Here is a 12738-nt window from a genome sequence, read left to right as displayed (position 1 = left end):
TCTAATTGGCATGTTTTTCTTGCATGCGCTGCTAAAGCAATTGTGTAAGACCGTCTGCTAAATGCCTTAAATGAAACCATATCACAGGATAAAATTGTAAATGTTCTCTTTATCTTGTCATCAAATTCAAAACTCATTTAACATGCACTGTTTTAGGGGTCTGACTAATCAAATGTTCAGCAAAGTGCTTAGATACAAAGCGCTTGCTCTTGTGGCACTTGTCACATTGACTCATTACAACTTCATCATTATATTTTTACTAGAGCTGTAGGCAGAATCCACTCGGGAACATCGCAGTATGAAGCATAACTTATAATGAGACCCGCTTGCATCTGTGCCTCTATGTTACAGAGCTTTAAAGCCATTTCAGACTATAGCTGCATTCCCTCTGCAGCATGTTATTGGCATTGCTTCCTGATGGCTTTTACTTCGACAGGAGGTCCTATTTAAAATGCATTACTGCACCCCAGTTAAGCACGGCAGATTGGCCCCACCAGACGAGTCCATAAAGCTATAGGCCCACATTCTAGTGTGGCAGCATTGATGCAAGGTCATTACGCTCACCCTAGATTTTCCTTTGCCTTCGCTCTGATCTTCTCCTTGTCTTTTCCAAACTGCCCTCCCACGCTTGCCCCCGCTAACGAGAGGCTAATCAGTCCTTTAATTAGCTTGATCAACTCATTTCACAACTCACTGTTCCTCAATGGGCCCATAGATTACATAGCAACAGAGCTAATGCAGAGGAGCCAGAGGGCTAATGAGAATTGTTCTCAGTCAGTCCGTAGGGTTCAGATTTGTTTTTCGCAGTAACTCTGAACACTACTCTGGCGAAAGAAGCTTTCTCGGGGTGGAATTAATAATCTGCCCTAACCAATGCTGGATAGAGGGAGAATCATAAAGAAAAGGCGGCCCGTTTTTATGTCTCCTCTCATATGAAAGTGGAGTTTGAGTTGGCTTTATATTATTCTTTATTATGCCTTTCTATGACAGACAAGATGACCTTTATTACTCGCTGCCATCTCATATCTCTCCCAGGAGAGGCTTTCTCTGTCTCTAGCTGGATATTTGCCATCTGCAGCTGGCCCTGAGAGAGAAAGCTTGCAGACACAGCAGACCCAAAGATTAGTCATGGGAAAAGTCAGCGCTGATATCTTTTTTTTTTCATTGGACCCCTCGCTTCCATCCTTCTAAATCAATTTCTCTCACTAATTGTTTGTTAACTCAAGACCCTTTGAAGCTCCAGTGATTAGTCAGGGTTTAAAGATATATCCCAAAAAAACTTTTTACCTTGCAAATGAAATAGGAGATTTTTTTCCCTTGTTATTATGGCTACTGTGTATCTGCCCACCAAGTTCCTCAGGGGGTTAGGTATGAAAATTTACATTTATGCATTTGGCAGATGCTTTTATCCAAAGCGACTTACATTGCATTTCAAGGTACACATTTACATTCTTATCAGTTCTTGCTTTCCTTGGTAATCGAACCCATGACCTTGGCGTTGCAAGCACCAACGCTCTACTGTTTGAGCTCCAGGAAAGGTAGCTCTCAAATCTCACATTAAATAGCATGACCTTGTATCTGACGTTCTTCCACAGTCTACGGTCTTGCACATCTGTTGGTTTACTTATAGCTCTCCCTTGAGGACCTGAAAGAACCAGCTATTGGAGGTTTAATGTGCATAGCCAGATTTGTATTTTAACCCTTGAACCTTGCATTTAAGTTACCATTTTGAACCGCAAATGTTATTTCACCTCATGCCAACTGTTGTCAAGATAAGCTTAAAAACTGGGTAAAATAGATTAGACTGATTCAGGTTTGAGTAGATTAAAACATTTCATATTCCTTCTGGGGGTTGCCTGAAAAAGGCTCAAATATGAACATATTTTCTTCATTCCTTGAATAGACTTTTACCGTAATCTTCTCTGTTTCTATCACAGTTCCCCCATCTCCCATTGCTCCGCCCCAGCTGTTGAGAGCAGGCTCAACGTATTTGATCATTCAACTAAACACCAACTCCATCCTGGGTGATGGCCCTATCATCCGTCGGGAAATCGAATATCGGGCCAGCCAGGCACCCTGGTCGGAGATCCTTGGAGTTAACATGGTTACATATAAGCTCTGGCACCTGGATCCAGATACGGAGTACCATATCAGTGTGCTGCTTACTCGGCCGGGTGAGGGTGGGACCGGGCCATCTGGACCACCCCTCATCAGCAGAACCAAGTGTGCAGGTGAGTGACCAGAGAACTTCTTTCAATTACAATGTCTATTGAAAATAGATTAATTTAATGTTGGAAGACTGTGATAAGAAATGTGATGATCTCATTTCAGTGTGATGAGCAATTAATTAAAATATCTAACTCTTTCCTCTTTCTAAGCTGTCCATTTAATTTTGTTATGTAGAGGAAAAAAACAATTAAAAGCTCTATATATATTTATAAACTTGTGGTCAAAACTTTGGAATAATAAGGTTGTTTTTTTTATAAGTCTCACGTGATCCTTAAGAAATATTTATAATATTCTTATTCAGTGCTCAAGAAACAATGTTTAAAACAGGTGTTGCTTAATATTTTTGTAGAAAAAAAAGTTTAAAAAGAGTATTATTAAAACTATTATAATTACCGTATTAAAATGGCTATATTTCAAATAAATATTGTTCCTTTGCCTCACTCAATCTTGCTTGTTGATGAATCCTGAAAAAATGTATCACAGACTTTCCTCAAAGATATTAAGCTAAATATTAAGTAGCAAAAATCGTAATTATTCCAAACTTTTGATTGACACTACCAGTATATTCTTCCGATTAAATTTTCTCATAATTTTCCATTAAAAACCCATATTGATCAAACACTAATGGAACAGCATTTTAATTTGGTCAAGTGTTTCATGTCGGTTCGTAAAAGATATCCAACTAACTTTTTTAAAAAGTGGATGATTAATTTAAATTTAAATGTTCTGAACCGAAACTGCGGCCATCTCTCCTGTGGCGCCTTCTTGTGCCTGTCAAAACAAACAGCGAGGGGTGCGGTAATGCATGGTTCTACCTGCAAATGAGAGTCTCTACCACATCCAGCTGTTTCAGAACTGGAAAGGGTGCGATTAGGAAGATTGATCCTGTTTTTATCCTAGAGGAAAAGAGAGTGAAAATGCAGGTTGAGGATTCGCCCCTGGACCTGGTCAACATGGTAATGGTCACTATGTTACATCACATCGTCCTCTAAACACACACACACATCCTATCACACAAATCATCGCCTTCCTTTTTAAATGACACATCACAATCTTTCCCAGCTTGTTCTGGAAACCAGACACCTACCATTCATCAGCCAGCAAGACAAAAAGAGGCAGCCAGGTGAAACACGGAGAGCGGAAGAGCATGACAACACAGGGATACTTCAGAATGACATAGCAGGGAGAAAAAGACATTCAGCAGATAAGACGGGAGTCGGGGCGAGAAAGATTTGTCTGTGAATCACTTGGAGACGCGTTTTAGTCTTAAACAGCTTTTGTCTCTAAAAGGGAGGCGGAGAAAAATGAGGAGCAGACATTCACGCTAAATATTTCCAACTGTTTCCATTTTCTCTTCCACATTAAGTCTAGATTGAAATTCTTCTTTAAATGGAGTATTTGCATCATATTCCCAGTGGTGCCTCGCTGCACATGAATATTGGGGCTGTTTAAGCTGCTGTCATATTTGCTGAACTGTTGAAGATGTAATTTTGACTCAATAGAAGCACATCAGTGGGATTGGAAGTAAAATGAAGTTTTCCATACTCTGTTCATGCTCAAATCTCCTGTGTATTCTGCCGTCAACTGAATAGAAGTCGAAGATATAATTGAGTGCTTGGAGAAGTGCGCTAGTGGGATTGCCATGTTGTGTCAGAGGCTATGAAGTTTGACTTGTTTGACAGCGCTTGCTCACATACACTCTGATAACTTATTAATCATGGTTAAAAGAGGGTTAGCATCTACTGTCATGTGACTCGATATTCTGATTAGTCTCCAGGGAACTCAATCTCAAAAGAATATTAGCTGCTGCTACAAGACAAGATCTTTGTTTTGTAACATCATCTTCAATAGTTTATATTTGAAACAGATCCATTCACTGAATTTTAAAGGATTTATAGTTCTTTACCTAACACATTAGCTTCGCCTGTCAAGTGTACAATGAAGTTTTATTCCTCAGAGGTCTGCTCATGAGACTTGATGGAGCTCTCAGGTATGTTTTACTTGAAGGGATTGTTCATCCATAAATTGAAATGCTTCGTCTGAAGGATGGCAGTTGAAACATTAAAAAATTCTTCTTCTTTTTTCCGGAGAATAAATTTATACAGATTTGGAATGACATGAGGTGTGTAAATGATGACAGAATTGAAGAGTCTCGTTGAGTATAAAATTGTAGGTGTCTCTTTTAAAAGTTTAAAGGCAGCATGAAATGAAAATTCTATATTATCTATTCTCTAAATGCACGTTATATGTGTTATTGTGAACAATTCATCCATGCATGAGTTTTGACCTCGTAATGTCACAATGTCATAACTGGACTTTTCAGAGAAAAGATCTCTGGTGACATATGCAGGACTTTTCTAATCATTTAAACCCTGTCCCTGCAATCTCGCGTTTGTCTGACTCTTATTTTGAATTCAACGTCCACATCACAAAATTCAATCAACAACTGATGCATAGAACCAAGCCCCGCTCTTCATTTTTTTCTTTTTAGATAATGCGTTACACTTTTTTGTACCTCACAATACGGAAGAAAGTATCTGCCACTACCTTGTGACTTGATAGTCAGAGGTGGAAAGAGTAATAAAATATTCTACTCAAGTAAAAGTACTACTACTTCAATGAAATTTTACTTAAGTACAAGTAAAAGTACCGGTCTAAAAATCTACTCAAGTAAAAGTAAAAAGTAGCTCATTTAAAATTGACTCAGAGTAAAAGTTACTGAGTTACTTTAACAGCGGGGGTGGGGTGGGGGACCCTCCCGTGTAGGGTTGTAATGGTATAAGATTTTCACAGTATGGTAACGTCTCAGAAAATATCACGGTTTACAGTATTAATCAATTGTTAAATAAATAAACTGTATTATTAAATTATGGGTATTATTATTATTATCATCAGTTAAAATGACAGTTAAATTAATGTTTCTTTTTATTAGGGGTGTAACGATATTCGAACCAAACCGAAGAACCGCGATACAGAACCCACGATTCGAATGGCGATACTCTCATGGCGTACCGAACACGCCCCGCCCTGCAAGCTACCCCGGCCCCGCCCAGCCCGGCCCATTGATTGGACCTGGAATCAGTGTTGCCAAGTCCGCTTATTATAAGCGACTTTGGGCTTGTTTTTCTGTAAAGTCGCTTACAAATATTGGTAGTCGCGGGTCGCGTTTTTTTTTTGGGCTTGTTTCTAAAGTGTAGTTGCTTATTTGGGCTTGTTCTCAGCTCGTTGTCAAGCAGATATGTTCTATATGTTATTTAAACGTAGGAGTTTGTCTTGCCTGTTCCCTCTGTCTCTCCCCTTTCCCTATACACAGAGTTTTTTTCCCACCCACATCCTGCTTCTAATTGGCTCTGACCCAGATGGCAATGAGTACTAGCCAATCAGAGGCAGAGCAGGGCAATAGGGTTTTTTTCTGGTTAGGAAAACGTCAGTGAGTGACGTTTAAATGAAAATACGTGCGAGTCGCGACCGATGGTGACTGGACTGTAGGAGAGTTTTTATATATAAATTATATTTTAGATATTATAGATATAGATATAATAGTTTAATATCGTTTAACCCTTTAACTGTCACTCCCCCTTTTTTCGCATAGACATGAAAATCACTATTCAAACTTAAATGGTTGTAATTCAAGAATGCTTTGGAATATAGACCTATGGTTGGTCTTGTTTTAAAGGAGACATTTGCCAGATTAATGTTGATGTTAAGTATTATGAAATTATGAAAGTGAAACAGAAAAAAAGTTATACAAGTTTGAGTTTATTAAAATGAACAATTTAAAAATATAATTATTTATATTTTATATAAAATATATATTACAAAATATATTTTACTCTAAAACTGCCAGAAAATGTAAGCCAAAAATCTGAAGAAGTTGTGTTCCAAATTTTAGGTTGATATCTCAAAAAATGAGCTTTCAGTAAGATTTTATTTGGCCGCAGTACCAACATTTTTCACTAGATGGACAGCCAAGCTTCATTACAGAAGAAAAATAAACTACCGTGTGCACAGTTTTACAAAACAGGGCACAGTTTACCAATCTGTCCACTTGGATGTAAATTGACAATCTGTACCCAAAGTTTAAAACTATCTGTCACCACGGATTGTAACAGTAGCGGCAGGGCGGAGTAAACGCGAGTAAACGCGATCATCTCTTCCTCAGTTACAGAATAAACATGAATGGACACCTGAAGGTATGCTGAAAAATACAGTATACTTACTGAAAGGCATCATAACTCGTGTAATCGCTCAATCAGTGTTTCAGCAGCGCAAAGACGTCAATAAAACTGCATAGCTTGTCACTAGCCTTATATTTACCTCAGCAGGCAAGTGATTCAGTGTCCACAACTTGTTGGTTCCTAGAGAAATTAACTCTTGCACTAAATAAATGCACAATATTATCCTATATATTATATTTTACTTAACCTGTTAATTATATCTTGATTATTTAAAGTACGTTTAAAATATCTTTAATGAAAATGACAGCAACTGTGTAAATTATTATATTTCAATAACAAATTAGAATAAAATTAATGAAAAAACTGCCTTATGTTCAGTTTACATGTTTTCATACAATGCGTTGGGTGTTGATTATTATATCTAAAAAATAAATAGCATCTAAATTTAGGCTCTGTTGTTAACCTTTAATGTTATAGTAATGTGCGGCTCCCTATACAGCATTAGCAGATTTTTAATCCTTGCAAAACGTTTAATTGTAATTGAATTAATTTTAAGACAAAGACAGCATTTTTTCATTAAACCACTGTTTAATTTTTTTTTTTTAGCTTTCTAAACCGAACCGAGACGTCAAAACCGTGGGAAAACCGAACCGTCAGTTTTGTGTATCGTTACACCCCTACTTTTTATGATTTAATCCAAATATATTATCAAAAACGGTGGTAATCAAATGTAAATTTAAACTTGTGTCCTTTTATTTTTTGGGGAAGCGCTGCAAAAACAGATTTACTAAATTAAACCATGAACAAAAAACAATATTCCTTTAAATAATGTTCAAATAAAATGTATTATTATTGTTGTTATTATTATTATTTTGAGAAGTAGGCTACGTTCTACTGTATGCCTACAATAGTAATATATTTCTGTCATAATTTCTCCTAGTAACACCGAACTTTTATTTTGACGGGTTGTGAAGACCTGTTAAAAGTGTATTTGACAATGGATTTTCTCAAATAAAATTATGAAAATGCTCATTAGGCGTTCTCTCAGAGCAGCTCTGGTAATGTTCATGTATTCATATCCTCAAATTGTTTGTGAGACGCTGAAAACACCATGAACGTCACGAGTACTTGAGTATGTAGTAGACAAACGCAGCTCAGCAGAACAATAGGGTTATATATTTACATGCAGTATTTTTGTGCTTAGCTTAAATATTCACAGACCATGTCGCGATTGGATTTATTGCACAGTTCTACTTTCCATGTATTCATCCATCCATTATTTTACATGTTTTACGTGACATCTGCATTAAGTGAATTCCATTTTCATGACTGGATTCCGGGATTCCCTTTGCATCACGTAAATCGGGACATACCTTTATCTGCAGGAGGGATGGTGTCCTATATCCTCTTTTTGCAGCCACTTTGCGTCCACATTTTTTGCAAATTGGATATCTATCCTCGAGGACAACCACGCTTTTTTTCTACTTTTCATACTGGCCATAATTCGCTTTGCGCTTAGCTTTCAGCTTCAGCTGGGCGTCACCTTTTTTGCGCGTTTGTTCTCCCGCCCTTCAATCAATTCAGTAGTTTCCGGAGTGTGTGATTTTTTTTTCCCCCCTTGTATTATTATTTTTTACTCAGTAACGGATATGATTTCAAATGTAGCGAAGTACAATACTTCTAAGAAAACGTACTTAAGTAAAAGTAAAAGTACAGATTTTAAAAACTACTTTAAAAAGTAGAAGTACACAAAAAAACTACTCAATTACGTAACGCGAGTAAATGTAATTCGTTACTTTCCACCTCTGTTGATAGTTATAAAACAGTTATGATAGCATTGTGTATAGATAATTTCATCAAGAAATAGTTGAGGTAATTTAGAAATGTCAGACTTGTGATTTTAGATGTTTTAATCCATCTGACCACAATCTCTTCTTAAACTACAGACATGAGATTGTTTTCTTGTTGCGCTCCATTTAAGCTAACTGGGAGAAATGGTTAAAATATTGACTTTGCTGAGAAAAAAAATCGCAGTTAAACCATTCTAAAATTGTTAGCAGCTCATAACTGGTAATAAATGCCTGGCTTAAGAAGGTCTCACATACTGGTTCTTAGCCAGTCTCCCATCCTGAGTCCTGACCCACTGAAACCCCTTTTAAACCAGCCAACAGGCCAGCCACTCTAGCTAAAACCAGCAAACTAGCTCAGGCTGGTTTAAAGTCAGTATAAAACGGAATTTGTGATTGTCCTTTCTTCCCTATTATGATGTACATATCTGAGGGAAACAGCCTCTCTCACAAAAAAAAAAAATGGCCGAGACTTGATTTTGTCCATCAGGAAATGATTGGATTGTTGGATCATTGTGGTTTTCCATTGCGGCGATATCATGTGAGTGACAGGTTGGCCCACCTTCTCACGAGAAACACATCATCAGAGAAAAGATGTCATTGCAAAAGGGGGGGGGGGGGAGAATGTTATTTTGATTAATGATTGAGCCATACGAGGGCACATGAATTAAAAAAAAAAAAAAAAATATATATATATATATATATATATATATATATATATATATATATAGAATATTCCATATAAAAACAAGAATTGTAAATTTTGATTTCATGGTGACTTAAGGATGTTTTTATTCAATAGGGGAAGATTACGTCATTTGTTGTTTTTCTTACCTACGGGTTGTGGCACTTCTCTTTATCTTTAGGCTGGGCTGCTATACATCACAAACTCCCACTGGTCACATTTTCTCCCTGGTGTTTTTTTTTTTTTTTTTTTGGGAGGGAGATAGAGTCTAGTGTCAGCTCATCTGTCTTCATCCAGCAGGTGAATCCACCTACTCTGTTACAAAGTTGACTTTAATCATCTCTGGCTTCATATGATCTGCTCAAAATGGCCTCCATCCAGGGATGCCATTAACTCCTGTACACAGACCCGATGCTGTCAATCTTCCCTGTTGATATATTCCTAGCTGGCATCTTATTCGTTTATTTGTTTGTATGTTTAGGCTCACCTTGTATGACTCCTCGCTCTTAGCAGCTCATATTTATTTATTTTTTCAACCGCAAGAACTTTACATACTTTAACAACCCTGGGTGACTTCTCCTCCTCCTCCAAAAAAAAAAAAAAGAATTTGGAGGAAAGTGAATTGAATGATGGGAGGGTTGGTTCTGGCTGCAGCTGAAGATTGCATCCTGGTGCGCGGCTCTTGGAAGTGACCTACATAAAAATGATGAAAGCAGGCGCAGTCCTGTGGGCATAGCCACGGAACTGCTGGACATTTCACAGAACACGGCCAGGTGTGTTTGATGAGGCGTTGTTGTGATTAGGAGCAAGACTTGATATGAAGGAATGTTCCTTGGAGGAGAGGGAGATTAGAAAGAGGAAAAAGGTGGAAGAATGGGGCAACATTGCACTTCTGCCACAGTCTGGTTCACAGATGGACCTCCACCTGCCACTGGGTCTCTTTAGGTGTTCCTAGGAGTGAGTTATACTCTGGACTGTAATGACTTAAAGGTACATTGTTCCCAAAAATGCAAATTTTGTCATCATTTACTCTCCCTTGTGTGGTTCCAAACCTGTATAACTTTCTAGTGATACTTTATTTTAAGGTGATAGTTACACATTACAACATGTATTTACTTTAGAAAAAAAAGTAAATTATTCACAATTACAAGTAACTAACCCTAAACCAAACCCTAACCATAACAGTAACTATAGTAATTACATGTAGTTAATTAATATTACTTAAGTAAGTACAATGCAACTGTGTCACCTTAAAATAAAGTATAACCGACTTTTTCTTCTGCAGAGCACAAAAGAAGATATTTTGAAATATTGTGGCCATGCAATTAAGGTTGATGGATGTTTTGTACTTTTATTTTATTCAGGAACAATAAAACATTATTCAAAACATCATCTTTTTTGTTCTGCAGAAGAAAGTATTCTAATTTTCTCATCATTTACTCACCCATTCCAAACCTGTATGAATGACTGTTCTTGAATCAAAAAAGGTGATGCTTTGAACAATACTCTTTTTCCATGCAATGAAAGTAGATCATGGTCAATGGCTGTCAACCCTCAAAAGGCCCAAAATGGCACAAAAAACATTGTGCTGTATACGTTTTCTGAATGTTGAAGTCTGAGTTTTGTGTGAGGAACAAACTAAAATTTAACACACAGCACCAAGTTTGAAATCTGTGATTATTGAATTTGCAAGTATTTACTGAAGATTTTCAGTAATGTAATAATTTACATTTCAGTCAGTATGTTCATATTCAGTTTGCAATTGTATGACTTCAGAAGATTTGGAATATCCTGCATGAGTCATATGGACCCGTTTTATGCCATTTTTATGGTACTTTGTAGTTGGTACTAAGGTGGTAGGCCTACTAAGGTGTATGCCATTTGTATGGTACTTTGTAGTTCCTTCTAGACAGCGACTGCTCACTATATACACTGCCGTTCAGACGTTTGGGATAACTGTTAAATAAAAAAAGAAATACAGAAAAGACATTTATACAAAAATGAACAAATGTATCATGTTCAAAAATGTATCAAACAAATAAAACAGCACATCAGATTTCAACAGTGAAATAAAAGATTTCTTGACTGCCAAATTAGCCTTAAAATGACACTGAAGACTGGAGTAATGGCTGTTAAAAAAACATTGCCATCACAGGAATGTGTTATATTTGTAAAAATATATTAAAATAAAAAAGTTATTTTAAATTGTTATAATATTTCACAACATTGAAAGGCTGATTAATGATGAAAAAAATGTTTGGGTGAATTGTCCCTTTAATAAATGTCTTAGAGGAAGTAACATATTGCAGCTTATTCTTTCATGATTTTTATTTCCAAAATTTAACATATACGAATGCTTTTATGTACATTGATTAAACTCACTCCCGTCCATCTCAGTGAAAAAGCTTTTACTCCAAATATCACAGAATTATGTTTCCCATTCCTTTTCCTTTTACAGACCAACGACCAGAACTTCACGCCCATTAGTTTGCTGTATAACGAGGAATGAGCTTAGTTCTCTCTGGACTACCTCATGTATCAATATTATCTAGTGTAATGGGACAGAAACCGGTCTTGTTTGGACTTCCAGCTGCCCGTGAGGAATTGACATGCTGCCCCAGGCCTCTGGCTGCTCCCTCTGGGTTCGGTCCCATCTCTGATGGGTGCCAAGGAGTAGGCGCTCGAAGCGCTGCTCTTGGCATCCAGACAAAGCCTTCAAACTAGGTTAAGGGAAGTAGGGTGGCACAAAAGGCCCTTTTGGGCTCCTCAAAGAGCACAGTGTAGACTCTTGGATTGTTTTTTAAAGATGGCAAAAGCCAACAGCATCCCATTTGTTTGCTTTTAACTAACAATCAATAGTTCTATTAAGACGACCAACACTAATCTGGTTGTATTTCATGTGGAGGCAAATGGTACATCTACATTCAATGTGTATTTTCGGAAAGGAATATCTTTCATGCGTGTCATTTTCAGGTCGACTAAGTGCTTCTCTTGATAAGAAACCCAATCGCACTGGAAGTTAATCTAAATGTAAATCTATGAGTGAAACGAAATGTAAATCTAAATATAGATCTTAAGGAAAAGGTGTGGCAAAGTTCTCTGATGTGTGAGATATTTCAGGATTAAAAGAGCTTAATGTCACGAGTGCGATTCTGCAAGAGAAATGCTAAATTAGTATTCTGTGATCCATACGTGTTCTCCTCTGAGGACTTCAAAATGAAATACATTTCCTCTAATTCAGCCCCGCTGTCCTTATGGTCTCGGCGCACTGGCTTCCTCATTTTACCCTTAGTAGTAAACCTAAATCTTAAGAGTATGTCTTCTAAGCATCGGTTTAAGAGGAACAATAAAGACCTTGAAGCATGACTTTACACAGGAAGTGCTCACTTCACATCTCCTTTGTTGTACCTTGCCACTTGGGCCCATTAGTCACCAGGTCCTATTAAAAGAACAAAGAAATACAATACATTATGTGGAGATCTATTTGACAAAAATGCATTGATTGTCTTAATAATGGACCGTGACAAATGCGCTCATTGATAGTGGGGCTGGATGTCCTTGGTTCACCCTCCCTGCAGTCTGCTCCTCTCTGTGAGAAACACTAAGGTTCCTGTGTGCCCTACAGACAGTGGCTTCCTCTGTCTTTTTATATCATATACGCCAAAGGTGGTCGCTGATCTTTCTGCCCTCAGTAAATAAGAAAGTACGAACACAGATGTGAGGTATGCCAAAAATAGTTGGCCTAATGCAACGACCTTGCACTAACGGTAACTGGCAGAACTGAAAGTCCTTGAACGGG

The 12738-nt window shown here is 37.4% G+C and overlaps 1 protein-coding gene across 16 annotated transcripts in view; it reads left to right on the top strand.

The window, feature by feature from the left end:
- Window positions 1-12738, top strand: part of ptprub (protein tyrosine phosphatase receptor type Ub) — a 231868-nt gene that overhangs the window by 149099 nt on the left and 70031 nt on the right. For all 16 annotated transcript variants that reach the window (XM_077217852.1, XM_077217849.1, XM_077217853.1 and 13 more), the window contains exon 7: window positions 1938-2231. In XM_077217852.1, the coding sequence (XP_077073967.1) occupies window positions 1938-2231 (294 nt within the window). The remainder of the gene's footprint in view (window positions 1-1937; window positions 2232-12738) is intronic.

The sequence above is a fragment of the Siphateles boraxobius genome, unplaced genomic scaffold (genome assembly GCF_051911475.1).
Source record: "Siphateles boraxobius isolate OS27281-9 unplaced genomic scaffold, OSU_SipBor_1 12, whole genome shotgun sequence".
Lineage (NCBI taxonomy): Eukaryota > Metazoa > Chordata > Actinopteri > Cypriniformes > Leuciscidae > Siphateles > Siphateles boraxobius.
Note: the sequence above shows the minus strand (reverse complement) of the source record. Positions and strands in the feature narration are given on the sequence as shown.